We start from the raw sequence: 19,881 nt of genomic DNA on the forward strand, positions 1-19,881 counted from the left end.
TTGGGTCATGGCAGCATGGTCGTGCCAATGATATCTGTTCATTGATTGTCATTAATAACTAAGCCATAATGAATAAGTTTAAAAGCTGCATAGTAATAGAGTGAAACTGAAAAGTGTTTACAAACAATTTACAGTACCAGTCAAAAGTTTGGACACGCTTTCCAAGACAGAGCAAGTCTGTTTTCAGTCTTTGTGCTAAGCTAAGCCAACGGGGTATTTAACGCACAAACATAGAAGTGATATCAATCTTCTCATCTAACTCTCTGCAAGAAAGAGAATAAGCATATTTTACTAAATGTCTAACTTTTCCCTTCTGAGAGAGTGTCAAAGACTAGTTTGTAGTCTAAAAGTTAACTTTGTGCTGATAAAGTCATGCTGGCAAAATATTAACAGCCAGATGTCTCACACTTGCAATGTGAGATGCTGTCCTAAACATTTGGTCAGTCAGAGCATTTATGCGGTATCACACCATTAAGCATTAACAATTAGCAGAAGGTGTTCTGATGTGGACAGGATATCCCTTAACACATCAAGGGAACACTGACTCACTCAACCTTTCATAACATCACCACCTATAGAGTGATGGTGTAGAGTTCACCTATTTGTTAGCAAGAGGTCATGATCCAGGTATCGGCCTACAGCTCTTTAAGGACGCAATAGTTGCTCCTTTCAAAATTTGAGAATTAGGCGTGACATAACCAATCACCCTATTTCATTGTTTGAATCACCACTTTTATTTCTCCAAATACTGGGTTTGATGTTTATGTCTGTTTTGGGGTCTAAAGGACTGCCTGTCCATCTAAAGTGCTGAGTTTGGCCGTATGAAAGATGATCATTTACCTCAATTTAACAACACATACCTTTGGAACATGTAATTCCTGCCAAAAAGAAGGTAAACTGAAAGTGGTTTTATCAGACACACAGGATGTTGCAATCCTCTGACAGCGGTATGGCACATGCAGACTTTGAGACATTGGAAAGCTTGGACTCTGCGAGGTCGACCTGCAGGCTAAAAAACCTTTCAAGCAACATGCTCTGTGGGCTTTTACACATTAGGACAAAAACAAAATCAGTCCAGCTCGCCATAACAATAAAACAGTGACCTAAGGTAAAACCCGCTCGAAAATCCAAGCAACCGGAAAGATGCGTCTGGTAGTGTGACCAGTCTTCTGTCTGTAACTGTTACTATGGGAGTCCAACGCTCCCTCTTGTGTCTTGTTGTCCTAACTATAGCCTGCTCTGGGTCGCTCCTCCAATCTCGCAAAAAGTGTTCATATACTAGATAGATATTCTGACCTACCCAGCAGGCACAAATGCATTTTGTGAATTTAAAATATCGAGAGAGAAAAAATCTCGGCGCAGATTATAATTTTCTGTGGTAAGAAAAAAATTGAGATTATTCAAATAATTCCCTTATTGTGCATCACTAAACCAGAAGTCACCCTTTGCTGCTATAGAGCATTGCCTCAACTTCTCTTTCTTTCTTCATGTACTGCTCTTGTGTGCTGAATGCTCTACAATATTGCATTGTGCAGTAAAACGCCTGTGGCTGATGAGAATGGACAGGAGGAGGAGGAGGAAGATGTAGAGGCTGATGCATCACTCAAGGCCAGGGATGGAAGGCACATAAGAGGCATAGGCGAATTTTGCACAGTTTTTCTCTTGACCTCTTTCTGGCATTTTGCACATAAAAACAAGTAAGTAATATTTTTAGTATTTTATAAAAATGGTCACGTGGAATAAATCATGTTGCATCATTCTTTTTGGGGTCAAAAACCCAAATACACTTAGTTAAATATACATGCACAACACTTTGCACTCTTTGGATTCTCCTCCTTAGCGTTGTACAACCTGAGTAACCACTAAATTTTTCATGGACTGCAACCAAAAATACCCTACAAAAAAAGCTTTCACTGTTCCCCCTTGTCCTGTGCTACCACCAGGACACAGCCTTGAGCCATGACAAACTTGCAGAGTTGCTTAGGGTTTGTCTCAACTATGCACCTTTCCTGCCAACAAATTAATCTATTATTGTCGGCGTGTGATTGCATAAGTAAACATCTGTACAATGTGTGCATTATTAATAGTTAAAAATGTGTAGAGCTGCAGTTACAGAGTGTAACATGCTATAGAAATCAAAAATAACACAATACTCATCATTAGCTCGCCGGTCAAAAAGAGACAGCCAGTGTATGACCCCCGATCCCCATTTCCCACCTCAGTTTGCCCTTGCCTTCATCATCTTCTGCTAGAATCTGCAGTAACCAAGGTGACCCACTGCACTTAGCATACATGAACACTTAGCGGCTTACAGTTCCACATGCCCTTATACAACACTGGACACGTTTTCATTCATTTCATTTTATGTTGTTTACTTTTTCTGTCACACATATACTGTAAATATGTACATCACAGAAAAAAGAAGCAGTAAAGAGACAGAGAGAAGAAACGAAAATTGAACAATGAAATCAATCAAGAAAGCAATGCTTAGAATGTGTGCAGCATGAGCACTGTGTGCAATAACAAGTCCTCCAAACACTACGACGATATAGGTCGTTTATTCCTACTCCCTAAAATGACCCATAGGAGTGTTTCATATATTAGCGCCCCTAGCCGTGCCAGGAAATCAGACCCACAGGAGCGTTTACCGCCCTTATATCTAAAAGTAATGCTTGCAGTTTAAAACACGCCATTGACGTTGTGAAACGGTCGCAGTTGGGTTACGTTTATACACAATATCTACTTAAAGTTTAGGAAAAAAAATCGTGGTTTGGGTTAAAATCATGGACATTTGCTACTTACTTCACTTCAGGCTATGCACGTGACGCAGAACATGACATACTTCTGTTTGTTCCATAAAGTAAAAAAAAAACCTGAATGGTACCCAAAGCTGGGTCTCCTGTGTGAAAGTCCTGCGATTGTTTGACCCATCGACCACATGCCACACACATAACTTCAATTTCAGCGTGGATTTGAGTCTAATATAATTCATCTATGATTTACGTGCTCTTATCATGGATGTATAATGGGCTCTTATACTTCGTCAACTTACCTCCTGCTTGGCTCCCATCAGAATTACTACGGCCACTAGAGGGCACTGTCACTGTAAACGTAAATATGGTTCATAATTGAAACTTAAATAAACGATTTATGCAGGCGTTTTTCAGGGAAGGAGGACAGTCTCCATTACATGTGGTGTGACGGACGAAGACATTATTCAGGACTGTACAGTGAGTAAACTATTTAGCTTGCTCTTTATATTTGGATGTGCAACCCAGGCTGTGAGGTATAGCGCTGCAGGGAAAAGAGTAAGAACTTAAAAAAAACTCCACTCTCACCCTCGTGCATGAGGGGAAGAGCTCCACTCTGCAGCTGCACATGCTTCACTGAGCCAGCATCCTTCTCTAACCAAGATCTGACTTATTTTAGATGTGGATTACCCAGCAATATTGCCTGCCTCCCTATTAGTTTTAGTCTTTTTTTTTTCTTGGATATTTATTAAACAAATACTGATCATATAGAAATCCACACTGTCTGTCAGATAAGTAATGGTGCACGTCTTGGTACACATCTTTCCACAGTACATGAAGCTCCTTATCTCAAATGGAAGTGAGGAATGTCTTGTCTGCTCTACACAACAAGATGGAGGATCTCTCTGAGCCAAATCCTGCTTGGACCAAAGCTAAACCTATTTTATGATCCACAGCTGCCAGACTTCACTACATGTGCTTACTGTCTACTGATTCAAATTCCATCGTTTTGATTTATTTGATTCACCGATTTAAAAAAAGAAGCTAAAAACATCATAGCCCTCGGCACATAGGCTGTCCCTGCCCCAACAAGACCAACCTCATAAACTATTCAGCAACAATTAAGCAAAGCGCACTAGCCCAAAGCAAAACAGGGATCAACTCAACATCACTGTAAACTAGACATGATTTGCCTCCCAGCAGCTTGTAGTGTGCTCGACTCATATCTCAAAAAGAGCTAGTAGATTTTAAAGTGCCTTAGAAAGGCTCGTTTGCAGTGCAATATGTAGTGAGAGGCTGAAGAATGGCAAATGGACATGTAGACTCATTTCTATCTAAAAAAATCTAATTAAACAACATCAGAATTATTATAAGCCTGCTGGTGCACTTGCTGAGTTGAACCTTCTTCTGATTGAAAGATGGAGCGGCAGCAGCAGCGTTGGTGTGATTAGCAAAGCCAGATATAGGCCACAAGTGGTCTTCCAACATTCAAACCATCCTACTCCTTGTGCTCAAAATCCCCCGATAGGCGAGTCATAGCGTAGGTTGCACAGGATAATCACACACACACACACACACACACACACACACACACACACACACACACACACACACACACACACACACACACACACACACACACACACACACACACACACACACACACACACACACACACACACACACACGTTGTTTAGACCCTACAGTGTTCACCAACATGACAGTAACTCAGAAGAAGAGATATTGTTAAGACACTTTGATGCACTTGTTTGAGAAACTAAAGAGCTTGAGTGGTAAAAATGTACAGGCTTGTTGGCCTTACAGGTGTGATTGGCAGGTTTTCAGCTCAGGGTCTCACTTGAGCAAGTCCTATTCCTGTCATTCCCGCTGTTCACTGCACTAAGAGTGATACAATGAACAGGCACTAACTGGGGCAAATGGCAGATCGCAGGGTGTCTGATTCAGGCAGTGTTTTCTTATATATGGTACTTCCCCAAAATAGCAGATAGAAAAACATCATTGACTTTAACAAGATGATTATGAGTGGCTTGTGTAGAGACTTGTTTTGGCCCAAGTGGCTCCCACTTGTACAGTGTCACCTCTGCTGTATCGGCTGCAACCGTGTAATTGTTTTTGATGCACCAATGTTCAACACATTGCTCTGAACCGGCATTGTTTATTTGCGATTTGTGATTGTGTAGAAAAATTGCCATTTCGAAAAAAAATCAGTCAGATTATCAACTTAATTTACCCAGAATTGAAACCTATTACAGGGCTTATAATAATAATAAAAACAATTCAAATAATTGGTAAACAGATCTATGCTATATAGAAAAAAGACTTTAAGATCACCTTCTTTAAAGGGGCTGTACTCAAAATACTTTAAAAAAACAGCGGGCTGGGACTGCCTCCATACAGCTAACACAGTTCTCCAATATGTGAAATACCTACCTTTTTTCATGGCCACATGCACGCATGGCCAGACCCGCTATTAAAACAAAGAATAGAGACGCTCGGATGACAACACACGCAGAGGGAGTGTAACTTTATTCTCTGGTTAAGACACCATTACTCCACTATAGCTATAGCAAATATGTGTTTGCTGCAATATTAAGTTCTGAATAGTTCTGAGCCCCTTTAAATCCATGTTTGTATTTGAGTCATCAAAAATCAAAGTTGGAGGTCCTTTTGCTGACACCTAACCAGTCAGCTGGGATTCTTTTCAGCACAAATAAAGATTGCTCTGACATTTACAACACATACTTAAGTCATCCTGCATTCAGATTTGCATTTCTAAAGTCACTGTGTATACTCGCCTATTTCACATATGGTTGCTGAACCCTGAGTTTTTGCTGGTGACCTTTAATGAATGAATTGGCCCTGTGCGATACTTCTGCAACCATTAAGCCGCCTACACATAAGAGATTTGCTCTCTGCGCACCGCTAGGTAGGGCGCAGAGCAAAGCGCAGCCCAGGTATTCGTCATCGAGGGTGGCAAGAAAGCTTTTCCCCGTTGCTAGGTAACGACAGCTGTTATCTCATCAGTTGCGCTTTCGAAAAGTCAGCGGCAACTAGGTCAAATTTTAAATAATTTGAACTTTGAGCGCAGCGCAAAACGGCAAATCCGAGCACTGCTCTCCCCATAGGAAATCAATGGAACGGCCAGCGCAAAGCGGTTTTGACGCCTATCGCGTGTAGGCGGCTTTATGCTCCACGTCAGTTTCAGACCCTCGTAGGCAGTGACATGTTAGGACAACAATAATGTGGAACATAGATTTTCGCTGTTTGCAACACACAGCTGCCAGAAAAATAACATGTTACTGCCTCCTAATGATTTCGTTAGTCAAGGTCTTTTGAAGGTCTTTGGTGAATTACTGAGTGTCTTTAATGAGAATAGGGACAATAACACATGACTCTAAGCCACTGTGGACCATTTATCCATGCTGAAACATGTATAATTCAAAATAGAGCTACAACGTGCTCCACTAGTAACTCCATTTCTTGCCAATTACTGTTCTCACATAATGATGCTTAAATGACTATGCTAAGGGCTTCTTGATAATAATTAAAAAAAAAAAAAAAAAAAGGAGATAAATGGCACACAAACCCATGTAAACATATTGCTTTCTGTCCCAAATACTTGCATGGTTATCCATGTGAAAGATACTGCACAGATACATATAAATAGGTAGTGATTAACAGGGCTTGAGACTGGGACCTCTGTGCCAAAAAGAGAGGAGTAACTATTGGCTCCTCACTTTATTTATTTTGCATGGTACCATGCGAATTGTTATGAAAGGTTTAATGAGAAGGAAACAGAGGGGGAATGAACAAAGATGAGTTGCCTCAAGGAAATCATTACCACACATCATTACTCTTGACTACACACTGCAATGAAGACTTGGGTGCTGTAAGAGGCTTACAGACCAGAAAGACAGCATTTTAAAAGGGAGCATTTAATTTGAATTTTCACTGGTTAATTTGGACATGTACATCCCAGACATTCTCCGGTCAAACAAGGGACACGCATGTATGACCTTATGGAGCAACCAGCGAGCCACCAAACAAAGGGAGCTCCCAAATAAAGCAATAAGAAGCCAGTGGGTATTTGTAGAGCAAGTGGGTGCATGGGATGTCTGTCCATTTGAAATTTCACCATGCTTTTTTCAGCCCCTACATCCAGTGCATCATGTTACATAAAAAAAAAATAGAAAGCTATCAGACAAATAGATTACAATCATTTCTAAAGCAGAGCAAGTATTCTGTATGCCGTTATGATATCTGTTTAGAAAGGAGGAGTTGAGTCGTAGACACAGCTAAAAAAAAATAAAAAAATCAAATGGGATTCAATTTTTTTTGTGTCCCTCTCTTTACTGGACAGCATATTAATAAAGAGCCAGGAGAGCCAGAAGACAAAGGGGGATGACATCTAACACTGTTCAAGGCAAGATTTGTACCCAGGATACCACTGGTAAATGGCATTCCCTTTAATCAAGGATCCACCAGAGAGAACCTTTACACCTATTTATAAAACACTGTGACAAGAACTTTAGCAAGGTTTAATATTGATGCGGGATTCAAAAATTTGCGTCATTATGATAATATACAATACTAATACAATCCTAAAAAGGTAATTTAGGTAATGAATTCAATTTAACCTATATTAGTGACAGACGGTTTATGATTAAAAAGGGGCACTCCACACGTTTTAATGGTTTTTCATTTTGTAAAAACAAGTGTCTGATGTTGGCTTTTTGAGCAGCTGAAGTCAGAGAAAATGACCCTGATGATGTCACACCGATGTCACCAGGGTTATCTAAGCTCGGTCTTCATTCATAAATTTATAACATGCAGCCTGTGTTTCAACCTGGGAGCATGAAGTTTACCAGGAAGTGAGCGTATCACAAGGGGTTTTTATTGAGATGCATTATGGGAAGTGTAGGATCCAGCCTTACAAGTGTCATCCAAAGTCAGGATATCTCTACCGTTTCAATTTTCAACAATATTTTTTCCCCACTTTTGAATGAAATAGTTCTATGAAACAAAAACATACATCAGCTTTGCTAACTCCCTTTCTAATTAGAAGTGTTCGATATTTTGTATACGAGGATGAAAGCAAGATGAAACACCCCTGGAAGAAGTCTACTGCTTCATTAATAGATTAACAAGCTTGTTGATTTAAAAAAAACAAAAACAAAAAAAAAACAAGAACATCTCATGCCACTCAACCAACATCTCCATAATATATACAATTCCAAGATAACAGCCAACTTCTACACACATGAAGAGGAATAATATAAACTTCACTTAAATTCACCTCATCTCGACAGTTTCCCATCATCTCTGAGCGGACACAGACGTAAACAGACATCATTAGTATGGAGTTACACTGATACCAGTACCGAGACAAAGATGTTAGTCACAACTTTGCAGAGCCCAAAGTGACGTATTAAAATGTCTTGTTTAGTCTGACCAAAAGTCCAAAACCCAAACTTACTCAGTTTACTATTTTGACAAAGTGAAGCAGCACACCCTCCCATTTGATAAGCTGGAATATGACAATGTGGAGCATTGTTTTATTATTTTTGCTTGAAAAACCATGATTTTGTATGTATGTATGTATGCACACACACACACACACACACACACACACACACACACACACACACACACACACACACACACACACACACACACACACACACACACACACACACACACACACACACACACACACACACACACACACACACTTGAGTGTTATTTACTGAGCATGAACGTACAGGGGGAAGCGAAGTACAGTGATGGGAGAGAAAACTGTGGCAAGATTCAATCCAAAACCACTAGGGGCAAACTTTCCCCTGAGCTAAACAGTCATCTTTTCTACTCGTAGTAAACAAAGTGAATTACTTCTCAGACCCAAATAACCAGAAATGTCTCCATTGGGATGATCAATGAAACCTGCACACACAGCCTGAAGCACAGTTTATAAATCCTAACTGATAGCAGTCACTCATGTTGCCCATGTGCTGCAGTGGAAACAAGTCATCATTTCTCATGCCATCTCCCTCTGACAAAGCTGAGAGCATCAGGATGGTGAAACCACAGATGGAAGGAGCACCTGTTCTCCCCTTAAAGAAACAACAATGCACACTGAAGCCAGCTAAACACGTCTACAGTGGTATTGATTTTGAAATATCTGCACGACAGTAGTAGCCATAAATGTATATATTACTTTTACCAACCTATTGACTGCTGCTGCTCAAACTCTAGGGAAACAATCTCTTTGGGTGCACTGAGAAATCCACAGCAAGAAAAGAAGAAAAAAATCCATTACTGCTCATCCAGACAAGGGTTTCCACTCCACTAGAGAAATGGGCTTAAAATGTCAGCATTTGCCACGTATGTCGCACATCCATCAGTCCCTCTCCTCTCTGGCCCTGTGTGGGCCTTCCCTCGCCCCCTCCCTGGCTCCAGTATATTTGTGTATTCATTCAATCTTCCAAACTTAATACTGAATTGCTCATCCTTTTTGGAATGAGACACGATGTAGGCCTACACTGCCGGTCAGAGCAACTGAATCATCCACTTTATGGAGAAAAGCTCAAATGTAGTCAGAATCCTTTCTCCTTTATTGAAAACACTGGTCACTTTTATTCTTTCCGTAAATACATCATGAGCTCTGCCAAATTTCATTAACTCTTAACCAAAGTATCACCATATATCACCATGCCATTTATTTGCTGCCACATACAGTTGCGGTTTCCTGATTTAATCACATTTCTGGACTGAATTTGGGATCACCAGGCGAGCAAGGACAGGTTGTGCGGGCCCTGGTTTTGTTTCTGCATTTAAGACACACTGCACAGTATGTGTGGCTCACAGCCTGCACTCAATGACCCCAAACCCACAGCTGCTCAAAACCATCCCCACTCCCCTCTTTTTGTACCAACATGTGCTTAAACCAAACAGCATAAGAGTCACATATCAGATCTGATGTATCTGTTAGCCTAAGCAGGACTTAAAGTCAAAGGACGATTTTCTGCCATATTCTGCTCCAAGGTCAAACAAGACTGACAGGTAATTAGTTTCATTTTATATTTCAGTTCAATTTCAGGCAGACAGTGAAGTATCCAACACACTGGTACTTCATCCCTAAAGACAAACCATCATCCTGTTTCTACATTCACATAGGAATGTCTGTTATATTCAGTAGAAGTTGCAGTTTTGTGATATTTCCACCCAATCCTTTTAAAATCTCACATTGTTTTGTAGCAGTACTAACTGAGATTCCTGCTTATTTCAAAAATAAAATGTCCATTCAATCTAGATATAACATTTCCAGCCAAATCAAGCAGCCTACTCTGATTCTTCCAACCACTGAAAGGGATATTAAAGCCAGTCAGGTAGAGAATAACTATAACAAACGTTTTCATTTGACATGTCTTTAAGATTGTGGTGGGGTGGTGAAGAAGAATTCTCCCAGTGTGTGTGTGTGATGGTCGTTTTGAGTGGCTGTCACGCCCGGAAAAGGGAGGAAAGAAGCAGTGTTGACTAACCTTAATTTCACGTTTATTTCCCAACCCCTCGATCCTTGTGGATCGTCTCATACAGGACGTAAGGTGTGATACTGCGGCAGTTTATCGGGTATCGTCTTTAAAAAAAAACAACACATGTGATGATCGAGGCTCTCCTCATCCAGACGCCTGGCTCTCCCGCACCTCAAAGACGCGCCAACACATCCTCACCTGGCTGCGCACAAACACACAAGCATCACCAGCGTATTCACAATCAGAGTAACTACCGCCCATTCACACACGCACCATACAACCCTGCTACACTCTTATTATCCGAAAACATGCAGATGTTTTCCATCACGGCCTTGCAGAATGGGGCTCCTCACGCTGACACTGATGGGGTGTAGGTATTTGATTAATAACGCCGTGCATGCTCCAGCATCACCAGTCAGCTGATTGAGGCTTGTTTTTTAGTGAAATATTTATAAGGTCTGTCACGACTGAACTTAAACGCGGGCTGTGGGTTGCATTGCGCGGTCGGTGTTGCCATATCTTCCCATTTCTTTTGTGTTTTGAGTCAGAATACAGGCCTTATATTCGCCGTCATGGGCTGTGAGGCTTCAAGGTTGAATAATTTGGCTTGTGAACACGCAGCGGCTCACTGTCAACCTTTTTTTACGCGTAAAAATGCCATCAGGCCCGTATCCCCTCCGCAATACAGCGTCGTATTCTCTGCTGCTAATTAGGCAGACAGTGCATTTTGACTATGACAGCTGGTTATATGGCTAGATGATGTAAGCAACTGATGCGGAGATTCATGAAGCAAAACATAATATTAACGAAGGTGTGATACCTACCTTTGAAACGGGGTAGCCTATGGCTGGCGCAGAGGCAGACAGTGCCGATATCCAGTGGCCCGGGCTCGTAAAAATCAGACAACAACAACAACAACACCACGCCGGTTGTTGATGACACAGCTGTCTTGGTAGACTGGAGGGGAGGAAAAAAAATCCTTTCCCAGATGTGTCAATTGACGTGGGAATGAAAAATCAGTTATTCAGACGCATATTGCCGGACTGACGCCTTTTCTTGACGCGAAAGGTCTTCCATTTTTATGATAAACAGCGCACTGACTGTAGGCTACCGAGGCTCGGTGTAGCCTGGCCGGTGTGAGATCTGATTGAAAACCATGGTGCAATTCAATGCGACGTTACAAAAGGTTCCTCTGCAAACACTCAGGTACAACGCCATCCTTGTGGGCTTCAAAAGAGGCTCCAGCGCGACCTCCGCAAAAGAAACATGCTTTCAGTTCAAGCACGAACAGAAATAAAATGTCAAAACAAAGATGCGCAGATATCAGCGCGCTGTGTTGGTTCAAGCGCTGGGCATCCTCACTGTGTATTTGCATCCATATTAATATTCATACGTACTTCCTGAGAGCAGACCAGTGGTTGTTTATAGAAAAGAAAAGAAAAAAAAGCATCCGAGGTCTCTGAGTCCAACTGAGACGAGAGGCAGTTATCTTCTATCAGCAGACCGAAATGAAATTTCCCTTCACGACTCATATTTAGCAGAAGAATTCAGCAGCGGACTCATTAAATGTCAGGATGGATTCTTGATAAAGTAGGCTAGCCGACGACTTTTTTTCAACTATAATAAACCTGGACTATATTATTAGAATACACAAAAACAAAGAAAATCAGTCATATGGGGGAATGGGCCTATTATAGGAGCATTATTTGGATGTAATGGGAGATAAAAACACATTAAGTATAAAAAAGCTCGCCATAAACCCTAACCCCAGACATATAAAGTAGGCTAAGCCGTCATATGAATATTGGTATGACTACATGACCAGTTGTGTAAATTAAAGCCAACGGGTAGAAATAAAATGGGATCTGACTGAGAAAAGTGTGGGAATCCAGAGTCTGTATAAAGGAAAACACCGTCTTAATAATGTATTTTTTCCCCTTCTTTTTTAAGGGGTATGGGAAATTGTAACTAAAGCTACAAATGTGGTGGTGTTTTTTTTTTTTTTTTGGGAGGTGTCACATGACCAACTAGCCAACACATGGCCTGTGTGAGGCTGACACGCCCCCTAAAGTCTGTGGGAGATTGTATAGTTAAGGACAGCTGACAGAGTTGAAACGTTAACCGACATTAGTGCTCCCTCTTGAGAAACAGGCCTAATCATGTAGGCTAATATCAGTAAAATCTTTGGACTCTCACTGCTAAAAAATAAAGCTGTACAGCAATGAGCACGGGGTCAAAGTATGGCTGTGAGGGTCACGTCAACGAGCAGGCACCTGAAGAAAGTCCACGCTGTCTTCAGACACTGGTCAGTCATTGAGAGCATATCATTTAAATTCTATGCAGTGGTAAAAAACTGAAAAAGATCTTTTACTTAAAGCAGCAACACAATGTAAAGATACTTTGTTACAAGTAAAAGACCTGCATTCAAGATTGTCCTTGAGTAAAAGTAAAGTATTAGCCTCGAAAAATATACTTAAAGTACCCAAAAACAATACTCATGCAGAAAGAATCATTTTCAGAATAATGTATAGAATATTGCTGAATTATAATTATTGATGCATTAATATGCACATCACTTTAAGGGATCAATGAATCAAAAAAGACGTTATTTATATATAGTATTACTAATCTGAATCTGCAAAGTAACTAGTAACTAAAGCTATGAAATATATGTAGTGGTGTAAGAAAAATATTTCCCTCTGATTTGTAGTGGAGTAGAAGTATAAAGTAGACAATGGAAATACTCAAGTACAAATACATCAAAATTATACTTATATTGACCATAACTTAGTATTAAAGCTGTAGGGGATAGCTCAATTTCCAGTTTGGCCTCTGTAACACTAGCCTCATTATCAAAGAGTGTTTCTTTTAATTGTCTTTCTGAAAAGCTGAAACGTCATCATGGACTTCCCTCTCTAAATTATATATTATTTCTATCTAAATGTATATTCTAAAATAAATCAAAAGCTACTGCTGTACCAGCTAATAACATTTCCTTTTAAAGTTCCATTCTTTTGTTAGAATTCAACAAATACATCTCCCATTAGGCTTTGACTGTGCCTCTGTGTAATAAGACTCACATGGGATTCAACGCTGAAGTCCCTGCACAGCCATAGTCCACCTACGCAGGTGCTTTCACCTGATAAGACCTCTTTCACCTGATAAGACCTCTTTCACCTGATAAGCTCTCTGCTCAGGACTGTGTGGGCGTGTACAAACTGCACTTAATTGGCATCTCCCTCATCCTGCTGTTCATTTTGTTGCACCTGTTCGGGCAACTTACACTGTTACCATTCTCATTGGTTTACAGAGTTTGGTGACATCACATATCTCCCAGCAAAGCTCCACCCAACTTTAACCTGACTGGAGGTTCAATCAGCCAGGGCCATTAAAAACACCTGCGTGAGCGTGCAGGCCCTTTAATGAAAATATACCCTTTTGGCAGCCATGACAGAGCCGGAGAAGCACAGGTATAAATAATATTAACAAAGGCTCCGGTAAGCCCTATCGGTACAATCCCAAAATTGCAATGCATTTTTTTGCTGCCGTTTTCTCTCTCTGTTGTTCATTAAAAGCCTTCCATTGGTTCAGGGTGCAGAGTCCCTTTACTTTGAGAAAGGCTTGTATTGGGAAACATCTGCAGAAAGTGTTGAGCTTTATTAACGCTAGCCTAAATTGATTAGAAATGTAATGAGCAAGAGCAATATTTCTGGTAAAAGTGACATTTCTGTCCGTTCATGAGGAGATGCATAGAGAAGCCAATATTTTTGACCACTGACCTGTAATCTTTTTGGCCACTAGAGTGCACAGCTACAAAGGAGACACACACCAACCTGATCATACAATTATTGTTGCATGTCCTCTAGGAGACGCTGTGCAGAAAGTATCCAACTATTAAACTTGTCATGTTTATCTCTGACATTGCTTGCTTGTGTCAAAGTATCGGGGGAGTGGATTCGTTATCAGCAGCTTTAAATGGTCAAAGTGCATCCTGTCCGTTGTGCTTTCCCTCAACTGGTGAACCTGCATCCATTCAAAATAACGTTGATACAAACTCTAATAAGGTAAAGTATTTTATTTCATGATTAGCAGTATGATTATAAAATTAGTTTTATGGTGTCTTAAAGGAATACGCCACCGTTTGTTGAAATAGGGCTTATCACGGTCTACCCTGGCTGTAGATTGGTGGGCCAATGCATTTTTTTTGTCTCAGTGCAAGCAATTAGGTATTTTTATTTATTTTTTTGGCTCAGTTTTACTCACAATATGCTAACCGGTAACATAGGATTCCATTCACTACGCTAAGATAACTAGCGGCGGCGCTGCCGGTGTTGCACCGGACTAAAGCGATGCATGCACAAAAAAATGCGTTGGCCCACCTATCTACAGCTATGGGAGAACGTGATAAGCCCTATTTCAACAAACTGTGGCGTATCCCTTTAATGACTTTTCGGCAAAGATGTCTTGTGGTCAAACACGCTTGGGTGAATTTTATTTGTGTGCAAATTAAAACTGTTTAGCTAGGTTTCGCCTGCCAGCTCGTTCATAAGTTGGATCATCAGGCTGCTGCCTGCATTGCAAGTTTTTAGGCCCTTAACTTGCCTAAAGGAAGATTAAGAGCAAAAGCTGAAGTGGTCATTACTGATGCAATCCGACATCTACCATAAAGGCTACTATCACAAATGTCATCTCAGATAAGCAACTTTTGTCATTTCTACTGGCATAAGATATGCTTTATATACACTACCAGTCAAAAGTTTGGGGTCACTTAGAAATTTCCACTCCATTACAGACAGAATACGAGCTGAAATCAGCTGAATTGTTTTTGTTTTTAAATCAGGGCAGCTGTTTTCAGATTACATTATGTTCTGACATAATTGCAAAAGGGTTCTCGACTGTTGTAGAAGGAAGTGGCTGATTTTTTATGCAATATCTACAGTGCCCATTATCAGCAACCATTCATCCAATGTTCCAAAGGCACATTCTGTTTACTAATCTGATATCATTTTAAAAGGCTAAGAAAACATTGGAGAACCTGAGAAAAAATTGGAGAACCCTTTTGCAATTATGTAAGCACATAATGTAATCTGAAAACCGCTGCCCTGGGGCCTGTTTCACAAAAGCAGAATTTATAAATCCAGGATAAAGCGAGGTTTGATCTAGTCTAATCTGTGCAGCCTGGCTTGGTGAGTTTCATGAAAGCCAAGCTAGGCTGAGGAGGAGCGACTAGGTCGAGCCAGGCTGAAGTAATTCAGCAATCTGCGCGTCCACGGCTTTCCTCAAACAACCGTGAGGTCGATCACAGATTTACTGATTCCAAAATGGAGAATACGCATTGTACACACTTTATACAGAGTGAGCAGCAACTTCTTATGGAAGTATGATAACGTGAAACCCATTATTTGTATAAAAAGGAACCCGGCTGCTGTAATGAAATCGCGAGAAAGCATGGCAGACGATTGCGGACCGACTGAATGCGTAAGTAGCCTAAATATATACATTAACTGACCACTGCTCTGAATTGAAACCGTAATAATCCTACCATTCAAGGATTAGGCCACTAATCATTTGCACAAATTAACAGTTGTACTCTTTGCCTTAAAAGTAAGCAAAAGATGACTCAGGAAATTTACCATGAAGATCAATTTTCTACAACGCTAGAATATGATGCGTAAATATCTCTTTCACTGTTTCTCCCTCTCTCTCATGGGCTAAAATATAAATTTCCTAAGTCATTAACTTCCACTGCTCGCTTTTAATGCAAAGTGTACAACTGTTTGTTTTTGCAAATGACCTTGACTCATTGAATGGTTTCAGTTAAGAGCAGTAGTTCATAAATGTATTTTTGAGTATCATTCAGTCTGTCCGCTATTATCTGCCATGTGTTATTTTTTTGTGTGTTTTTTAAGACTAGTTTCCTTCTCTACATATTATATTATATTGGTCCCTCATATATATGGACATAAAAAATAAAGACACTGAAGAAATTGGACTCTAAAATCTAGAAACTGTAAAGAGAATTAAGTGATAAAATCCATGCACACTGTAAACATGAATGGAACAGAGTATATTCATGTTATAAAAATAATGGTCACAACTTTAAATAATATCCGTACTTAAATGAACCGCAATATGCACCTGTTGTATTTTAATCCAGGCTGATAACAATAGGGTAAAACCACTGCTGGGTGATCAGAAAAGGCTCCAGGATTAAATAAATCCTGGCTGTTAGCCTGGTCGGGAGCAGGCTAGCTGCACAGAATAAATCTCCATGGTGATTTATGTGCCTCTGCTTAATGGTAACTGAGTCAAGGACAGATTCATCCAGGATAACTGGGAAATCCCGGCTTAATCCCTTATCTTGGTTTTGTGAAACAGGTTCCAGGTCTGTAATGGAAATTTCTAAGTGACCCCAAACTTTTGACCGGTAGTGTACCCATGGTCATTTATTGAATGAAAGCGCAGTTTAATTTGTTGTGATTACTGAAAATGAATGCTATGGCCTCCAGGTTGAAGGAATGACAAAACAAAAAACTCAGTGGAAGAAGTTTTTAGAGGCAGTAAGTACTCTGCAATGGGTACTCAGCTTTCTCTTCTTGGGTAAGATCCACTACATTAACCCTTTTTATTTAAGTATGTCAAAAGATAATTGCTATAGTTACATTAGCTCACCTGTTAATTCACAAGCTTGTCACTGAATCTTTTAATACACTGTATTAATACTGCTAATTGACATCTCTTGTACCTCCAACATATGATGTACAATACGATGTCAGGACTGAGCTGTAGTATCCTGATGGTGTACCTTATGTTTACCTCATTGTGGCCGCTCTCCACTCTGTACTTCATATGGCTGGTGATGGACTGGCAAACCCCTGAAAGAGGTAAAGGAAATTACATTGTTCAAGCATCCGAGAAAAATTTAATCCTGTTAGCGGTGTCTCAATTCCATACTCAAGTGTATACAAATTACAAGCCGGTGCTGTAGTGAAGGAATAACTAAAGTTTACTTTTTAGTGCGTTTATAATTTCCCATGAGGCAATCCACAAGGAACTATTAAGGAGTTGATCACAACTGGAAATCCTTAAATTATGGATGATGGTAAAGCCGATTTTGTGAACACCCTAAAAATAAAATAATTGCCGTTTCATTGTATAATTTCCTGTTAGTATAAACGGTTGTGTATCGCTGTCCCAATTTCATACTGCACATTCATTCTACACAGAATCTAGTAGATGCTAATCAGTATATTGATTTTGTAGTTAATATACAAGAAACCAACACACTGACCGGAAATTATACAACACCTCAAACTGCAAGTTTAGAATTCCCCTGCCAAATAAGCTCTGAGAAAGGAAAGTGTTTTCCAAATATTTTATAGTTTGTTTGTTCTGAGGTGTTCCTGGAGCTTTTTTTTTTTTTTTTTCCTTCACTGTGACCTCAATTTACTTTGTGCATTGCATTTTGGTAGAATAGTGCAGCACATTTTGGGGAGGTATACACGGAAACATTTAGTCACTTTTCCAGCGTGAACACACTACAGTTGTGTAGTTGGAGTTGGAAAAACAGTTTACAATTATGGAAACTGTATACTGTTAGTGTGCAGTATGACGTTGACCCTGTCTCTACAATTTCTAATGTCTCAATCAGGGGGCAGGAGAACAACATTTGTGAGGAAGTGGAGGGTTTGGGAGCACCTCAGAGATTTCTTCCCGATCAAAGTAAGTTTCAGATTTTGGTGTTTTCATCATCGGATTTGATTAAATTTGGTTGGAACGCATGGATGTGACAGTGGCCAGTAGCATAACTATATTGAAACAAAAGTAGCTTTTACTTTAAAATCACTCTGGGTATTATCTGTTGTGACTCTTTTATAAAAGGTGGATTTACATATATGGTATAAATCTAATAAGATACAAGTCTGTCTTTCAAATCTCCCATTCAATGACCTAATGTACAGTGTAAGTGGATTTGGTTTAATGGTTAACAGAGATGACTGTTCAACTCTGTTATGCTCAGTTGGTGAAGACAGCCGAGCTGAATCCTAACAAGAACTACATCCTAGGCTGTCATCCACATGGTATCATGAGTTTTGGTGGCTTTGCCTGCTTCAGCACTGAGAGCTGTGGCTTCACTAAGGTGTTTCCTGGGATGCAAGCCACCCTGGTGGTATTGGCAGGACTTTTCAGGCTACCTCTCCTTAGGGAGTACTTAATGAGTGCAGGTATTTATAACAATGTTCAACCAAAGGACTGAGCTATTGACATCAACCATATGAAATCTTTTTCAGACTGCAAATGGAAGACAAACAATGTGATTGTTACGGTCTTACTTTATCTGATCAGGTATCTGTCCAGTCAGCAAACCAAGCCTTGTCCACCTCCTTTCAAAAAATGGCAAGGGGAATGCAGTGGTGATTGTGATAGGGGGTGCTGCTGAGGCTCTGTACTCCTCTCCTGGAGTAAATGCTGTAGTCATGAAGAAGAGAAAGGGATTTGTCAGGGTGGCCCTCGAGTTTGGGTAAGAGCACTCTTATTAAAAATAAATAAATAGCAGTTGGAAGTAATCTTTATACTCACATGTAGCCAGCAGCCCACAACTGATATTACCCCTGATCTTCCGCAGGGCTGATCTGGTGCCTGTTTACTCATTTGGGGAGAATGAACTCTTTCGGCAGGTGATTTTCTCCGAAAGCAGTCTAGGTCGGAGGTTACAAGACCTGTTTAAAAAGATTATGGGTTTTGCCCCGTGTCTATTTGTTGGAGAGCACTTGGCATTCCTGCCCTACAGGACTCCAGTCACCACTGTTGGTAAGTGTTCAATTCTGTAGTTAAGCCGAACTTCCTGTCCCGAGCCTGTTATTTATAACGCTCTGCTACTTCCAGTGGGATGTCCAATCTCGGTGCCAAAGCGTGTCACACCTACTGAGGAGGAGGTCGACCACTATCATAAACTGTACATGGAGGCCCTGTCAAAGTTGTTCCATGAACACAAAGTCAGCTGTGGACTTTCTGACAGTCACAAGCTTCGGATCCTTTAGAAATTCGACTTCCAAATTAATTAGCAGTTTTTATTCGCTGCTTTTAATGGGGCTCACCCTTGATGGGAGTGTGGATCTGATCTGTTGAACTTTTTAAACAATAGATTGATCAGGCAGGTTTTTGTTCATGCTTCATTCTGCAAGTTCCTACTGTATTTGAATTCAGGAATGTAAGATGGGATGCCCTTCATGTAATGTTCATAAAGCAGTGAAAAAGTCTGTGTGCCAGATTTGTCATTTTCATAACCTAAAATGACTAATTTCTAATGATTCCATTATGGCTTCAAATGTGATTTTAATGTGCATGCTTGCTGAAAATAAGTTGGTGCATTTTCATTTGTGTAAATTGTATCAACAAATTAGTATGACCAGGACCAACTTCAGAAGAGAACTTTTACTTTTCATTTGAGTTTGTATAGGAATTGTTCCTACTTAAAATATTTAAAATGTCTTTCACTACTGCAAGGCTTCTGCAGCTTTCTAGTCAGCAGCTGTATCAAAAACTGCCAGCATGCATGCACTTTCTGTCATTCAATGGTT

General features: G+C 40.2%; 2 protein-coding genes across 5 annotated transcripts in view; one reads left to right on the plus strand and one right to left on the minus strand.

Annotated features, from left to right (window-relative positions):
- LOC120543802 (neuronal tyrosine-phosphorylated phosphoinositide-3-kinase adapter 1) overlaps nt 1–13,482 on the minus strand; it is a 34,462-nt gene extending 20,980 nt beyond the window's left edge. Inside the window, exon 1 of one of the 4 annotated variants that reach the window (XM_039777055.1) lies at nt 13,381–13,482. Coding sequence is in view for 2 of the 4 variants with exons in the window: in XM_039777053.1 (XP_039632987.1) it covers nt 10,310–10,360 (51 nt within the window). In the remaining 2 variants the exon portion in view is untranslated. Of the gene's footprint in view, nt 1–10,309; nt 10,390–11,124; nt 11,683–13,380 lie in introns of those variants that run through there. The other 3 variants (XM_039777056.1, XM_039777053.1, XM_039777057.1) reach the window with 3 other exon arrangements.
- Nucleotides 13,483–13,620: 138 nt separating this feature from the next.
- mogat3b (monoacylglycerol O-acyltransferase 3b) lies at nt 13,621–19,560 on the plus strand. Its single transcript, XM_039777058.1, has 9 exons — nt 13,621–13,770; nt 14,241–14,364; nt 16,810–16,900; nt 17,077–17,184; nt 17,952–18,022; nt 18,321–18,525; nt 18,647–18,821; nt 18,927–19,111; nt 19,187–19,560. The coding sequence occupies exons 1-9, from the start codon at nt 13,748–13,750 to the stop codon at nt 19,339–19,341; spliced, it is 1,137 nt and encodes a 378-aa protein (XP_039632992.1). The 5' UTR covers nt 13,621–13,747; the 3' UTR covers nt 19,342–19,560.
- Nucleotides 19,561–19,881: the final 321 nt, after the last annotated feature.

Source organism: Perca fluviatilis, chromosome 16 (assembly GCF_010015445.1).
Source record: "Perca fluviatilis chromosome 16, GENO_Pfluv_1.0, whole genome shotgun sequence".
NCBI classification, from domain to species: Eukaryota; Metazoa; Chordata; class Actinopteri; order Perciformes; family Percidae; genus Perca; species Perca fluviatilis.

Coding starts and splice junctions, on each gene's coding strand:
- mogat3b (XM_039777058.1), top strand. CDS start 13,748: ATGACAGAGCCGGAGAAGCACAG. Junction 17,185..17,951: donor CTGGCAAACCCCTGAAAGAG/GTAAAGGAAATT, acceptor TGTCTCAATCAG/GGGGCAGGAGAACAACATTT. Junction 18,822..18,926: donor AGGGTGGCCCTCGAGTTTGG/GTAAGAGCACTC, acceptor GATCTTCCGCAG/GGCTGATCTGGTGCCTGTTT.